The sequence below is a fragment of the Seriola lalandi genome, unplaced genomic scaffold (assembly GCF_002814215.2).
Source record: "Seriola lalandi dorsalis isolate HSWRI2012SDOR001 ecotype SW California unplaced genomic scaffold, Sedor1 jcf7180002052942, whole genome shotgun sequence".
In the NCBI taxonomy this organism is placed as follows: Eukaryota; Metazoa; Chordata; class Actinopteri; order Carangiformes; family Carangidae; genus Seriola; species Seriola lalandi.
The window spans coordinates 120,268-137,342 of record NW_019523495.1 but is presented as its reverse complement, the minus strand read 5'-3'; the positions used below and the strand labels follow the sequence as shown (position 1 = coordinate 137,342).

General features: G+C 40.0%; 1 protein-coding gene across 7 annotated transcripts in view; it reads left to right on the top strand.

Moving 5' to 3' along the window:
* tcf12 (transcription factor 12) overlaps positions 1–17,075 on the top strand; it is an 84,881-nt gene that overhangs the window by 41,424 nt on the left and 26,382 nt on the right. For all 7 annotated transcript variants that reach the window (XM_087172465.1, XM_087172464.1, XM_087172466.1 and 4 more), the window contains exons 6-8: positions 3,965–4,026; positions 6,331–6,466; positions 8,004–8,056. In XM_087172465.1, the coding sequence (XP_087028591.1) occupies positions 3,965–4,026; positions 6,331–6,466; positions 8,004–8,056 (251 nt within the window). The remainder of the gene's footprint in view (positions 1–3,964; positions 4,027–6,330; positions 6,467–8,003; positions 8,057–17,075) is intronic.

Sequence of the window (17,075 nt, the reverse complement as noted above, 5' to 3'; positions counted from 1 at the left end):
GGGTGGGGGGGTGGGGCATTATTACAGTGACCTATTTTCCTGAAAATGAGATGCTGTATTTGTGCGTCAGACAGGAGATTTTGTCACTGTGTGATAAGGGTATAGTTTATTCAGCTAATTTAGGCCCCTGGCTGTAGAACTGGCCGACCCAGCAATACTGTTCTCCTTGATATATCACTTTGTTCTACTTTACTTCAACATCACAGATATGCATTCTCCTGAAATTTGAATAGCAATTCAGCTATGCAGTCGCAAACTGTAAATATTACAGAGTCTTTTATAACTAGAAGTTGCAAAGTTGCTCTCGGGTTGTTGTAAAGTTTAAGAGGCTACAAAGGGATTTAAACTCTGTTGCACATGTGGCATAAGGCAGGACAGTTGAAATGAACTAAGGAACCTGTTCATGTATGAGGGGGGTCTTGATCTTGTATACTAAACTTATGAACTTGGTTATTGTTTCATCTGCTTCTAATCTACAGAAAATCAAAATAATAAGGAAAACCTAATTTTTGTCTAACTGCATTTCAAGGTAAATACACTGAAAATAAACCAACTATCTTTGAGAAGCATTGTACAAAAATGTATGCACCACCAAGAACACCTTTCCTTCCCTTCATGCGGACGGGGAACCGTTCAGTGTGAAAAAATAGGCTGCTGTCATGTTTAAAGACAGCTTCTTTCAAATTGTAGTAATACACTGGTGTTGATCTGCTCTTCTAACGACACTGAATGGACAGTCGTAAACTGAGCTAATGCTTCTTTCAATTCTAATTTGAAAATGTGAGGTATTCCTGCCCCCTGAACCAATTTTGTCTGTCAAATGTAAAATGACAATGCTTGGAGCTTTCTCGGATTCAGCAAATCCAGACCAGTTTCAGTCCAAGAACATAGTTTACCAGTCTTTAAAAGAATAAAAAGATTATTTTATTACATTTCGTCTCTATTGTGTGTTCATGCAGAGATTTATGCACAGTGGGAGACAAAAGGAAAGGCATGTAACAGAGGTTTTAGACTCGTTCAAAGCTTGAACAAAAGAAGCAAGTTAAACAACACATTGTTGAAAACTTCTTAATGGAGGAAAAGGGACATTAAGTTGTAGCTTTGCTTTTCATGTTTACATTTTCTGGCACTCCTCACTATCACAGATCAGGGTGGTTTACAGTTTCATGATGTGGTCTATTAATATATCATAATGTACTTAGTTTTAGAGAAAATAACACTTGGATCTTCATGTTGCCCAAGATGACGCCAAAGAGGCCGCTCATTTTGCACTAGCATTTTCCCGTTGTAACAAGCAGTGTCCTTGTGGACTCATTACCAATAAAATGGCAGCATCTTGTTGCTTACAAATGCAGTAAATGTTTACACAAGATAGTTTTCACAGCGATTCCTTGGTTATACTGTGTATTCCTGTGTATTCGAAGTCTGGGCTACACTGTTGATGGAGCAACTTAGTACACTTTGTTTTGCCAGGATCCACAGTTTTTGGGGAGCTGTGAGGCTGCTTCTCTGTGTCATAGTGCGGACTGAGACATTGTTTTCACAAACACATCTGTCTGCCCTGGTGAGCCCTGAAACTCTAACAGTGAGCATCAATTATTCACATCAGACACAGTGTGTGTGACAAAACACATGCTGCCAATGAATATTTAACTCTTGCACTTGACCAGACCTTTCCTCAGAAGACCTTTTAGGAACGAAAATGAATTTCACTAAACCACCTTCAGATATTAGACAGACAATAAAGAAATTAAAAATCCCTGTCAGAAGAGGTTTCATCATCCTGCCATGATAGTGAACGTTGGTGGTAGTCGACAACTTAATCCTATTTCCTTTTGCAGGAGCGATGGCTCAGAACTGTATCACATTATTGTTACAAGAGAAGCAGCTTTGCCAGTTAAACCATCTTGCCTGATTTCCTCAGATTTCTTTGGTCTCTAGAGACAGTCTGCACAGATGCAGAACAACTGTCTCCTGCAGGACTGCTCGGATAAGCACAAGTGAATTCTCTTAGATGTGCCTCTGCTCACCTGCGCTCGTGAAAGCAATGTTGAGATCAGTCATTGTGTAACAAAAGATCCAGGCTATGCAAGTTTTGAACTCACAAAAGAAATTACCTCTTCCCCAGGGTAAACAGAATTTAGTTCCATGCTTGTGTCTGTGCTTGTAATATTTGGAAGTCTGACAAAAATAATGTACGATGCTGTTAAAGTTATTCATCATTCTCCCCTAGGAGCTCTCATTTGTTTGTTTGTTTGTTTTTCCAGGGGAGTAAAACTGCTGAGTTTGGATATTGTGATGTGTATGATTCATGCGTGTGGTGTGCTGTAAGTTTTATTTTTCTCCTGATGGGTACTTGGGAGCTTTCCTTTGAGGTGTGCACACTGGATGTGACACTGATAAAAGGACTCTGACAGTTATCGCTATCAGTAATTAATTCACTGAAAACATACTCTCCATACTGAAAACTCTGCGACACATAACACCACTTTACAGAACCGCAGGTTTAGTTTTTGGCTTTGGTTTTTGTCTAAATGACTCTATGTCTATCAAGTAGTTCATTTAGTTCTTAGCACATAGTAACAGGTCCTGAGGGAGTCCCATTTCTATGAAATGCACTGATGGAGGTCTGAGTTAATGTGGGTTGATTGTTTTAAAAGCTCACGTAGGCTAGACAGTTCACTGCAAGACAGTGAAATATATCGAATAAATATCAGTCAGTCAGTCAGTGAATTCCTCCATCCACTGATCTATCCCTCCTTCTCCTCTTTCCCTCTTTGCTTCCAGCAAGCATCAGATAATATCAAAGTTGAAGGTGGATAAAAGTGAAAGAAAACGAATAAAAGTGAGCTGTTTAACTCAGTAAAAGGCACAGCACCTCTAAGATTTGCCAATAGTACTTTATTACTGTAGTAAAGAAAGAAAAACAGAAAATAACACTCCTGCCCTTGTCCCAGAGTAGAAATCTTTATTTTCCAGCAGCCTGTGAAACTCACCTTGTTCATGTTTGTGTATATTAAAGTCCAACAAATATGTGTATGTTTGTGTGGTGTGAATTTGGTAATGAAAAAGCTCACAAACAAGAGGGTTTTATAATCACACTTGCATGTGGGACTGTTATAATCCAACTGTACACAGAGATAGGACGTGATATTCTTGAAGAAATTACAATGTAAGAAATCAGACTTGGCAGCTATGTCTTGATATATTTGATACAATAGGTAGACAGCTTTGCATACCTCTTAACTGAATAGCCTGATTTATAAACTGTGGATGATATACAAGGTCAAGGCCATAAGTGCTATTTTTATCAGACTGGTCTTTTCTAATTTTTTTCCCACTACATTTGCATGTTATGTCTTGTTATTAGACGTCAGTATATTGGAGAACATAGAACTGTGTATTGTTTGCACTGATGTTGCCTAAAAAGAGAAACTATTAAGCACAACGTATCTCAATACTCTGCACCTTCAGTCAATCTCTGCTTGTAAAGCTTTCAGTTTTTCTTAATATGCCTCTGTGAAGACATCATGCATGCAGCTCACCTCAGCCCATCCTTGCCCCCCTCTCATTCTCTCTCTCTCTCTCCCTCTCACACAAACACACACACGTTGATAACAGACTTGTCTGTCATGGTCAGACTGGCCATCGGGAACAACTGGAAGAAATCTTGTCGATAGACCGTCAAAAAATCCATAAAGACTTTACTGGGCCTGTCTGTCACTTTACTGGTGTGCAACGCGAGGGTGACGCGTGCTTCGTCCAAACACCACACTACGTTAGCTCGACCCTCACCTGAATAATGTTAAAAAGTCATAAATTTGCAGTGGCATGGTTCTGATAAAGAACCAAATCAAAGGAGTCAGGATACTGTATGTAGTCTACTATTAGGTAATAGTCTGTGTGTATGCCCACGTTTGATGAAGGCTAACAGTGATTATAACTGACCTTTGTGTTTTTACAGGTAAATCAGAGAGGGCTTCATTTCTTGGCTACGGGAGGGATCCTGGAGCATCTGGCTGCCAGGTGAGTCTCTAAACAGCTGTAAAGTTCATTTTGCTCCCAAAGCGTCTATCAAAGTAGAGCTATATACAGTTTTGATACCATATATCAGCTTCTATATCAGTATGTTCCCCAATAACAAGGGTTCTCTTGAAAACAAGTCAAACTAGTTTTTCTAAATTGTTGTAGGTAGTCAGAAAGAGCGCCAAACACATCTGTACATTTAGAGTGAGCAGTAAAAGCTCAACAGACCAGAGGTATTATGTCGCCAGTTTTTATTTTGACAGCTTGTACACCCACCTCTCCACATTAACCTTTGTCCCAGGTAGAAAGATGGGAAACATGAATTTATCCCTGAAATTTCACTCTTCGGTAATAAACGTTGTTTAGTCATGCTTTCTCCAACTTAAAAAAGATATTATACATTGCCCCTCTTCCACTGGTTTCAAAAAGGGAATCCATGGTTTTATTTAATCAAGGTTGGATGAATTTTAAATCTCTTTATTCCTGTCTAAGCTTCAGTGTGAACGAATCTTCTAACATGACACTGAATAATCATGATAGTCAGACACTTTTGATGAGATACAGAGACAAATTAAGAAAGACCCTTTCTTAATGTTTTGTGCAGACAGGCAGCTGTGGAGATCTGAGGTTGTGGATACTCTCAGAACAGAAACAGGAAGACTTTATTTTCAATCTGATTTTACCCAATAACACTATTGATTCATAGCCTGCTATTCAGCCCTAGAACATTTCATTGTGTGTTTTGTCAACTGGTTGAGCCTAATGATTGAATAAGACAATTGATCTCATGATCTACTTGCCATATGGCAGGTAGCCATGTGGCTACTACTGTACACCATGACCTACAAATTGCCCGTCATGGCATGTGACTTCTGAGGCAGAGAGGGCCTTGGCATGGTTGGATTAGATTTTCCTATTCACTCAGTTGTGACTGTCAGTGCTCGGGTGCACTTCACATGACCTGCAAAAGATTTTAACATTTCAGGTCTGAATCCTCTGCACACAATATGGAAATTTGTACAATCTTGAGCTGTAAAGGTTTCAAACTAGTATTTATTCTGCAAGATTTACATTTTCTGATTCTTGTATGACTGACCGTCTTCCTCAGAATGAGATGCAGCAGCCCTCACAAAGTCATTATTGGGAGATAAAACTAATTCAGAGGTGTTCACAGTCCAGGTCAGAGACAGTCAGGCATCCAAACTTGCATGACTCTTTAATGGCTGCTTGAATAGCTTGTATAAAGGAGACATCAGTGTGCATCAGCAGAAACCCAGATTCATCAGACCAGGCTACGTTTCTCTCAGTCCTCAACAGTCCAGTGTTGGAGAGCCTTTTCCCTCTGCCGCCTCAGATTTCTAGTTGTTGGAGTAGAAACTGACATGGGCTTTTGCTGTTGTAGCTCATCTGCCTCAAGGTTCAACGTGTTGTGGATTTTGAGAAGCGTTTTTTCTCACCACTGTTGTATACAGTGGTTATCTCAGTTACCTGAGTCAGCTCCAACCAGTCTGACCATTCTCCTCCGACCTTTCTCCTCAACAAGGCGTTTTCATCCACAAAACTGATGCTCATTGGATGTTTTTTGTTTTCAGAAATACTCAAACCAGCCACTGTCTGGCACCAACAGTCACGCCACCGTCAAAGTCACTGAGGTCACATTTTTCCCCCATTCTGATATTTGATGTGAGCTGTTAACTGAAGAACATCTGCTGGAAAGGTCTCAGTGGTTACTGTGTCAATCCTCAGCCTGTAATGGAGATTTTAAGAGGGCACGTGAGGTTTTTGAGCCAACTACTACACATCGCTCACATGATCCCTGCTCTGCGGGTCTGCAGCCGATTACTCTAATTAGACCAAGCTCTTAATTGGCCTCTTAACCCAGTTAGTTGGGGTTGTAGAGGTCAAATAGATATTGGTGATAGGAGGACGTGGCGAGATTTCAAAGGCTGACACTGTCTGTCCTGTGATGCAGAATATGTATATAACATATCACCTAATATGCAATATGTTACTCTAAAAACTATTTTTGGTTTCATTTTATGTTTTATCAAGTTTTAATTTTTATAATGTAATGTTTTTATAAAGATATTGTGATATTTACTATTTAAAGTGAACGCACTGTAAATGCTTGCATGCTTTAGCCATATTATTTAGGACAAAACTGTTCTTAAGTTCAATGTAGATTGCATAATACAAATAGAGACAACTTAAAAATGTAGTTGATGGGTCCTGGAATTGCTGGCTGACTCTGAGGTTTTTAATTTCTTGTCGTTTAAGCATCTGTATGTTTGTTTTCTCTTTCAGTCTTCTGTAAGGTCAGACATTGGGTTGGCGAGTCCTGGTCAGTCAGTGACTACATCAGGGAAGTCAGCTGCTCCGTTCTACTCCTTCACTACGGCCAATCCCAGAAGACGTCCTCTACAAGATCCTCCGCCCATCGGTCAGTTCCATCTCAATCTCAACAGTGTTGACACAAAACGTCCTAAAAAAGATTGTCTAGTTTTCTTTTAATCTTTTTCTCTAGTTTTTCCTCATGAATTGATCCTAAACTATTTAGATAAATAAATCTTTATCTATCTGTATGCTATCTAACTGATTGCTATTATGGCATCGCTCAGGTTAAACCCTTTGTAAAACATGAACACATACATGAATGTCATATTTTCTAACAATAAATAACAATTCCCACACAAGTTGTTCAAACACTAGTTCCACCTCTCAAAATTAAAGCCTTGAGTCCTGTACATGTTGCCTGTTCACTGGTGAGACCTTCCAGTATAACTTACTGCCAAATTGCTGATGTTTTACTAACAGCTAACGTTGCTCTGTTTACCAGAAATCAATTCCTCTTCACTGCTCTATAACAGTAGCCTACACAGGAAGGTGCACTGTGAAGCCACTGGTAACTACTTTAGCACGGTGAAGAAGAATCGATTTCCAGGAAAACTTCTCTTTTATCCGGGTGTGAAACTCTAAAGTTTATTAATAAATTACGAGGTATTGGATCGGTGGATAGACGTGTTGTTTGTTTTCGATTGTTGATTCAGTATTTTAGGCAGTATCGGTATGGGAACAACTCTCTCTATTTCAGACAGCAATTTAACCAATGCAAAATTACAGGATGTTGTCTGTAGTACACGTGGACATTCAGAAGACCTACTTAAAAGACAACTCCAGCTCTTACCTACATTTCAACATTTGATGAGCATTTATATACCGGTACCAAAATAGGCCTACGTGATGTTGGTAAAATGTTTCCATTCATCGGACCAGGTGAAACATTTTTTGACCTCCTCCATTTTCACACAGAATTAAACTTTCACACGGAGCTGTGTGGAAAAAAGGTTGAAGGACAAACAGCTCTTCCCATGGAAAATAAAAAAACCTCCAGAGATCCACTTTAAAAATACAAGGATGTCACTCTGGATGGGATTTAGATTACAGGAGGACTAACAAATTTGCTGAAAAATAGGTAATTGCAGCTGTTATTATTACGTGGGTGGGAAGGAAAAATTATCCACATGTGCTCTCTGCAGGGGATTAAAATCACTGACCAGAGCAAAATTCACCTCACCTGCCCCACAGAAATAAATCCAGTCCGGATGGAGCTTAAGACTTGAAAAAGAATAAAAAAGTATTATTAGAAAAATTACAAAAATAGACAACAGTAATCTTCCTGCTAGTTTATGTCCCTCTTACATTGTCAGTGATGCAGTGCTCTTGAAGTTGAAAACGAATATAAGTGAAGTGGAATTAAAAAAGACGAGCTGAAATAAAAGATTATTGTAAAAAGCCGTTTCAGGTACATTTTATGCTGTATGTGTGGCAGTCACAGTGTATTCACAAGAAGTACTTTGAATGAGTTTTGTTGGCGAGGCGGTGTTGTGGAAAAACAGAGTTATGGCTTGTTTACAGCACATTCACAGTTGCTTCCTTTTTGCCTGTGAATGAATAGATGTGCTTTCATCTCTCCACAGATCCTCTACAAACAAAAAAGGTTCGCAAGGTCCCTCCTGGCCTGCCTTCATCTGTGAGTGGAAGATCATCTACCTCTCATATAAATAGATTTCACAGTGAGCTTACTTAAGCAGACACACACACACATACACACACATTACTCACACGCCCTCCCTCTCACACAAAGAGCGCTCTTGACATCACTACCACATTTCTTGGATGGGAATTCAGTTGTTTTTGTGGGTCTTTGAAAAAGTGACACCAGTGATGCCTGTTAATTTAGAAAGCAAAGTTCTGACCTTTCATGTTTGTTGTTTACGTGCTTGTTGTTAAATAGCAGTATGGAAAATTCTCTGTGGGCTACAGCTTAGTGTACATTTTTGTGGTTATATGTGTGTGTACCCGCATGCATGAATGTGTGTGTGCCTGCATACACATGTGTACCTTGGGGTGATTGATTTTCAGCGCTGCCCTGTCACAGTCTGGCCTCCTCACAGCCTCTCCTGGGAGAAAGAGAGGCTGTCAGAGCGGATCCCCAGCTCTGCTCTTTTGATGTTTAATTAGTCATTACGTAGCCGAACAGGAGGACAGACAGAGATTAATAGCACAGAATATCTGAAATTTCTATTGGTAATGATCCCGGTGGAGCAGAAACCATTAGGATGCAGAGAAGTGTGGAGCTCAGCTTGCATTCGCTTAGACAGGGGGTGTTGAAGTTCATTAATATGCATAAATCAGTAAGTCAGATGTTCATTGTTAAAACCCTGGTGGATTGGCAAAGGTTTTATTAAGCCTTGCCTTAAATTCCTAGAACTGGTACAAGACAATGATTTTTTTTCTTATTTTCAATAAGACGCAACTGGTTTACCAAAATCCCACCCTTTTCTTTCCTTAAACAATGAAAAGGTTTTCTTTCTTTTTTTTTTTTGGGTGAGGGAGTCTGAGACTGGATTTGCCTTTCAGAGCTTTGATAATCGTCACCTTTACTGCTGTTTCTCTGAAATCAAATATGGAACAGGCCGGGGAACATAAAAGGCTGGCATGTGTTTTGTTTCTGGATTTGTATTTGAAAAGAAGTTTGTCAGAGCATGAGGGAGAGAAGCAGTGTCTGGCAGCAGCAGGAACGTGTGCTGCCTTCCTCTTAAGTAAGTGATATATTTGAGGTCTTGTCAGACGGAGGGAGGGAGGCAAAGAATGGTTGCCTCGCGGGTTACATCTCTTTGTTGTGTAAATGGACGCTGGGCTTTTATTTGTCAGTACTTAACACATGGGCGCAGGTGCGGTTCTGTGACTCATAAGAGTACAATCAAGCAGTACAATGCTAGATGGGGAAAAACAGTGACAGAGCATGGGATAAAATGCAGCTTCTTCTTGTCACTCAGTACTGCTCAGAAGATAAAGCCTGGAGCTTGGAGGAATTATCCCAGTTAGTCTTTGATCCCATTTGAAAGAATAAAGATGGTAGTGTTGAATAAAGGGCTATAGGTCTCTTATAACCTGCTGACAGAGAAAGGAAAACATAAAGCCAGTTTTTTAGGTGGTATATGTGGAAAATGTTTGAGTGGGAGGTTGTCTGGCGGCTTTTGGGAGGTGTTGTCAGGATAGTGGTTTTGGACTAATGGGAAGCATAGGTGAGATATGGTGGCATGACTATTGAATGATGTAAAGAATTACTTGTGACCCTTGGAAATGTGTATCGTGTATATATGACCGGTGCAGAGTGTGATTATTGTATGTCTAAGGATGGTTATCAGCCAAGACCCATGTTTGTGTTGCTGGCACCGACCAGTAGAAGTAGCGAGGGTGGTGTCGAGATGTGTCGAGGGGAAGGCGCACCTGGAGTCAGAGCTACTTTGCCAGAGGCAGCTGTGTGAAGAGCCTGCAGTGTACCTGTAAAGCATGAATGCAGCTGCAGATGCCACTGAAAGCTTTTGCTTGTGTAAGCAAGCGCGAGAGCCTCACCAGAGACCTGAATAGCTGCTTGATTTGAAAAAAAAATAAAAAAATCAACACAGTGCTTCCTATCATTATGTCTGCTGCTGGGAATTTTCTTATTTATTTATTTCATTCTCAAATCCCCTTTTTCCTCCAGTCTCGGTCCTCAGTCTAAAAATAAATGTAAGAGTTTTAAATCAGATGGGCAATGTAAGTTGCAAGACCAAGCATGATGTGTGTGTACACTACATGATGGAGCTGAATCAAAATATTTACGGGAGCACATCCTCTGTGCATTTAGGTTTTGACACTGCAGTGCACCAGGATGTGAAGGCTATCTAGACAGGCCAGATGGTGATTGCAAACATTTAAATGTTTATAGGGCTTTTTCATCTTATATACAGACACCCTCCTCCCTCAGCCACACACATACTTTCCTCTGTGGTCTGCTGGAAGTGTGCTCGCAGACATGGGATACTGCAGATGTGGTTGTAATTATGTGATGCATATACCTAATAAATCCCTTATCTGCCATTATTTTAAGGATTATTTAACCCAGTTTATATGACTTCCCAAATGCTGGAGCTCAACATGAAAAAAATTCTCTGCTAACATATTTTAGAATATAGCTCACCGCCTTGTGTGAAAGATAAACATCTTTAAAGCACTCATACATGAAAGCTTTGCCATTTATTTTTGCTGCAGTAGACATCTTGGCTATAATTGGCTCCCTGCATTATTTGACTGTATAAACTGAGCACTGGGAGCGAAGGACAGAGCATGTTGTCATTGGACAGACAGGCTGCTACGCTGAGGGATGCTGATGGGCAGCTGTGTGGGCACCTGTCTGACAGGAGGACTGAAGATGGGGAGATAGAGAGAGAGAGAGAAGAGAGAGAGTTTGGTAGCTTGTGGGGGAAAGTTGCATCTTGTAGGATATTTATGGGAAGCTGCAAGGGCATGGTGTGTGTGTGTGTGTGGTGTGTGGTGTGTGTCTGTGTGTGTGTGCATGTCAGTTTGTTTGTGTAAATAGTGTTTTTTTTTCCCCCTACGAACCCTTGTCAGAGGCACAGCGGCTTGATGTGACACTTCCTCCCTGGCTTTGGTGACGGTGACTGCAGGATGAGAGAAAGAAAGTGGTGGGCTGAGATTCAGCTCCCCTCGGGGACTTTTGCAAGCGAGAACCCTGGGTGTGGATGACAAAAAAGATTGACATTTGCTTTTGACAGATCACTCAGACACCCTTGTTTCTGAGAGATTTTTACTGTGTGAGCTGTAAGAAAGGAAGTCTGCTCTAGGCTCTGAATCTTAAGACCCAGAAATGTTCCTCGCAGTGCTGTCTGGTGCATGACATTCAAAAGATATATCTTCCCTCTCTATCTCTGTCTCTCCCTCTCTCTCTCTCCCTCTCTCTCTCTCCCCATCCATCTGTCTTTAGAAGCTCAAAGACAACAGATCATAATATTGTACTACAACAGTAACAATGTTCCTGTTGCTGAGTGAGCAGCTCCTTTTTGTTTCTTCCTTTGAAGCATTGCAGGATAGAACATAGTAAAAAAAAAAAAAAAGGACTTGGTGAATAGACTGTGGATGACATGCATCAGTAAAGCCCTGTGTAAACAGCTAGTATCACCCCAGGCCTTTGTAAGTCTCAAGGCAAAATGAGATTGTAGGGGCACCCAGCTGAATGGTAAAGAGCTGCATGTTTTATATTTTGCCCGAGTTATTCTGATGTTGTAAAAACACAAACAAATGCATTTAACATCAACACTGGGAGGGTTAAAGAATATAAATAAATGTACATGCATATATTTTCCATTCCATCCTTGACTGTTCACAGATTTTTGTAATTGTTAATGAGTCCCTCGACAGAGCATTATTCCCCAGTCCACTGTCATTATTTCTTTGTGCAGTCAATTCAAACACAAGCATGATGAATCAAAGCAGACCAGGAGAGGAAAACATTAGGTGAATAATAAGGCCAGTACAGTTTGTGAGCTGTTTCGAGCCTGCAATGTGTGTTTTGATCTGCATGTCATCGAGCCAGCAGAATGACTGTTTGCAGTTTTTGTGCTTTTGACTACGACAATTGCTCTCATTATATATAATCTTAAGCGCTTGGAAATAAAACTTTAAATCAGTGATTTGTCTGATACTATAAGAAGTGAGACATTTTATATGCCCACCAATGTCAGTTTTAATGTGATATTAAAACAACACTGCAAGGTTTATTCAGTCCCACGAGCTGTTAGATGGAGTTAGTGTCGTAATAAAGCTAAAAATCTGAAATCCAAAACTCAAAGAGATGGAGGGTTAGACCGTGATTTAAAGGAAAGTACCACGTAAACCACGAAACCAAATGATAGAATTTAAGTGTTAACCGTCATCTGAGTTACTCACAGCAAAATATGTATGAGTCAGGTGTGTTTGTGTGTGTGTGTGTGTGTGTGTGTGTGTGTGTGTGTGTGTGTGTGTATGTGTGTGTGTGTGTGAGAGAGTGTGAGCGAGCAGGAAGGTCCCATATAGTTTACATAAGTTCACTGCTCGTACATGATGACTGTTTTTCAGACCCAGTAAGCCAATTTGCTTTTTTATTCATTTGCATTTTTCATTCTGTAGTGATGCTGTAAAAGATTTGGAGTTTATTTTAGGTGCTTGTGGAGGATCACAGAGGTAGTGACTGATCTATATCTATATCTATATGAATATATGTCTTTTTATCCAAAATGTACTCCTCTGTGTGGGTCGGCTTTTCAGTAGAAACATGACAGAATGGGACTTCAGTGTGTATTAAAAAATGCACAATGTGTATTAGTACACAAATGTCAGGGTTGTTAGGTGTGTGTATGTTAAGATTGCTCAGCCCTTTCAACTGACAGGAGGGAAACATTTTAGGCTTTGACCTGACCCCAGTGGGTGAGCTCCCCAGAGATGGCCTCATCAGATGGCTGATTAGATAGACACCCTTGGTTTGACGGGGATGATGCTGAACAGTCACAGCCACCTCTGGGTCCCTGGGCTTTGTGTTTATCTTTGTTTAGGTTGCTGAAATTTACCACCGACATTAGAGGCTTCAGATAATGGAACAGGCAAACAAGCCAGAGGCCTGACCTCTTTCATCTGTGAGTAGAACAAGGAGTTAAAAGGACAAAGAGTATGAAAATAATGGACAGATTAAAGTCATTACTCACATTCTGGCCTGTTGTAAATTATTCATGTAGGGCTTGCGTGAGTGTACAGCATTAATGCAAACCTTGATTTCAGATCGCTGGCAGGCTCAAGAACACACAGCCTGTCAGCAATCACTAAGGTAGAGTGTTTGTTATTTAGAAACCATGCGAGCCAGGCTGCCGTGACCTGGAAAACACATCACTGAACCGCATGAAGCTCGTGTCCTTGCTGAGGTTCTTAACTCCAGGACTCAGCTATAGGTCAGAGGTTACGTGTAATAGGGTGTTTGTGTGTGTGAGTGTGTGAGGGATAAAATCACACCAGTCCAATGTAATGGTGACAGTTTGTTTTTCTTGTTTTGCTGACGTCAAGTGACTCATTTCAAATATAATATTAGTTGATGAGCTCAGGGGTGACAAGTGAATCATTAGATTATTATCATGTAGGTCATGACACACAAAAATAAATGAACTTCACAAAACCAGTGTTAGGCACTCTCTCAGAAATACCCAGAAATACTTTTTTCTTGTTTCACTGTGCTTGTACGGTAGAAACCACATACAAGCATGACATGAGAGCAGAGTTGTGGGTCTTCTCTTGAATCAACCTGGGGTCTGTTTCCCAAAAGCAACTTACATAGTTGGGACCATATAGTTGTGATGCAAGTGTTTCCCAAAACCATGGTTCAAACTGTCGTTGTTACAATGTTGGTAACTTACATAGTATGAACCATTGTGTTTCCAAAACCATAGTTTCAACGAACGTTCGCAAACAATCATTAAGTTGTGTAGTTCAAACTGCAGCTCTTTAGCTGCGGATAGAAGCTTAATTTTCTGGTGACTACATCATCAATGATGGAAGATGCAGCTGAAGGAAAGTAGTCACCGTGTGAGTTAGCTGAAAATAATCAATATTCTTGCAGTACAAACTGTATGTAACTGTTGTCGTACTTCTAGGTCTGCTGGATGCGTTCCATTATTCCCAAGATGGTCATCTTCTGCATCCTCTTCTAACGTCTAATAAAAAAGGACAACTTTTAATATTCCCTTTATGCGTATTTGTGTGTATTTCTAGGCCTATGATGAAGACTGGGTGTTCTCAAGTTAGTGTTCATTACAAACATAAATCAAAAGAGACAACAGAAAATCTTTCATCTTTAAGCTGTTTGTCAGGAAAACTAATATTTTTAGGTTTCAGGGTTCTTAGCTTTTCCATCAAATGGTTTAGGACAGATGTCCAACAAATGTGGTCTGTCAGGTTTTTTCGTTTTATCTCTGCTAGCTTTGAGAATGGATGTAGTTAGTAGCTTTGCTACATACATTTACAGCTGTCAGACATTTCAAGCCAATCTTTAATAGCCGTTGTTTGAAGACTGCTGTTCCCAATTATTAATCTGTGTATAGCCTTCTTGCAAGCATGATTGGAAACATAAATGCATGCAACACTTACAAAAAAGGAAAATTATATTGGCAGGAATGGTAAAAATTTGCAGCCTAATGATTACTACCATACTGTCCTAAAATATAATTTTTATGACAGTATTATCCACAGCATGGAAATTTTTGTATCAATGCTTGTCCGTTGTGTTTTAAAACTGCAATTTTTAAAACAAGCAATGCATTTGTTTGTCAAAAACAAAAAAGAAAAAACAAAACAGTTTCCTCACCTCAAACTCAACTGGAGGTTATTTGGAAAAATCACTTCACATATAGACACGGCATTTAAAAGATAAACTGCTCAGTGGTTACAATAGAACCAGTTAAAACAAATCAAGTACATGGAAATTGGTCAGACTAATTTCCCCCTTTTTTTTATAATTTTAAGTCTATTATTAAACTTATCATGTAATTTCAAACAATATCACTACATCCCAGAATATTCTTTATTCTGTGGGTGGACAAAATAACGGACCTGTCCTGCCTGATCAGAGCTGAGGAATTTGAACCTAGAGCAAAGACAGTGTTGTGTTTTTATCGGCTGTGGTTGACAGTCTCTGAATCTCAAGTATGTGGAAGTTCTGTCGCGAGTTAATTTAAATTTCACATTTATTAAAGTTCATGATGTCTCTTCACTTACTGTTTCACTAAGCTCTTTGTGAGGCTTCTTACATGGGAAGGTCTCTCTTCTCAAGACCTGTCTAAAGATCTGTGATAGCTGTAGGAAAGAGTACTTTGGAGACCTCTATAAAAACACTGTTTCAAGTCACCTCACCACTTATATAATATTTACTTTAAGAGAGCATATGGTCTCAGAGTTTTCAACCCCACTGTGTAGAATTCATGCAGTTGTAAAGCAGTGATTGATGAGCAGATTAGTAGAAGTAACTGATTACTGTGTTACCCTAATTGACTTGTTTTGACATTAACAAGTCAAGGAGGAGGAAAAACTGTCAGTATTATTTTGCAAAACCATTTCATTTATACTGGATTTCATAGCAGTGACATAACACGAGGTCTAATAAACAATGGCAGGGTATCTGCAGCTCTTGAAAAGTCTTAAAAAGCATTGAAAAGTAGAAAGTATTAAAAGGTCTTACAGAAGTCTTAAATATTACTATAAAAGTAGGATTGTATGACCAGATCTTGCACACAGGAGGCTGATCAATCCTTTCTTGTGGTGTGCTCGCAGGTACAGTAGGAAGTAGTTTTGTAATGGGTGTATCAATTTTAGCAAAAAAAAAATTATTTAAATTGGTTTATCCATCTTTCCATTGTCTGCCACTTACCTGGGTCCAGGTTGCATTCACTTGATGACATGATTATCATGATTATATTATTAGAAATTATTGTTATACTGCAGCGAAGTACTACTACTAAAACTATTCTAGGCCATAATGTCCCCACTGATTTTCCATCATAGGCAATATGACCATGAAACAGGTATTTAATTGCATTATATGTGGTGTTAAGAAGGTTTTTAACAGTCTTAAATTTAACTCAGTGAACATTGCAGCGTCTTGAAATCAGCACGTTGATGATACAGTTAGGAGTTTGAGACCGTCAGGGTCTGAATCCCCCGTGCACCCCCCACTCTCCGAGTCAGCCCTCCCTAATTAGAACCAGAGCTTCTTACAGGAAACAATCTTCCTGTCTGATGACATCATCTCTAAATCCATGTGTGAGATGGGGGTGACCTCAGCCCGTGGATTTACTCTGTCTTTTTCAACACCCAAACAAATCCCAAGAAAAGCACCTTGTGATGACTCAAGTATCTTAGAGAAGGTAGTGTGAACAGGTGGGTGGAGCTGAGCTTTCATCTCCCACACCGATGCTGACTGTTTTCCACAATGTTAAGGCTGTGACCTGTGTGTCATGATCATTGATTCATGAGGTTTAATTAAATAAAACTTAAAATGCATAGGCACACTCTCTGTGTCCCCTGCAGAACCAGCATTAAAAGAAATGGGCTGGCAGTGTTCTGAGTCAGCCAGCACCGGCATGATACGTGTGCGTGTATTTCCCGAATTAATGCCCATTTCTCCCTGCTTTCATGTGTTTACCTCACAACACCGAGCAATGTGTCTGGACTTGTTTTAGACCCCTTCAAACACTTCTATCATGACCATTTTCCTTAAAGCATCAACTTGAAACAGCGCCAGATATAAAGCGGTAACAGCATGTAGAGCCAGTGTTTTGGATGAGTTTAAAAGAGTACCAGAGAAGAAAGGGGCATAAATAATAACAGAACTAAAAGGAAAAGCATAATAAAGGCCTAGTTTTCTTAGGGAAGTGGAAGCTTTCATCTTTCTGTAATAATAATGTTCTCAATGAGTCTACAGGCCTGTGTTTAGTCCAGGAAGCTACGAGTGGTACACATGAAAGGCTCCCGTCAGACTGTACAGACCGGGCTCTCAGTGGAATATGGTATCTATCCTCTCCTCCTCTCCTTTCTTCTCCTCTCCTTTGCTCTCCCCTCCTCCCACATGATAAAGGTAATGGGGAGCTGTGTGGCGTGCAATGACAGTAAACCATGGTAAAATGGCTGTC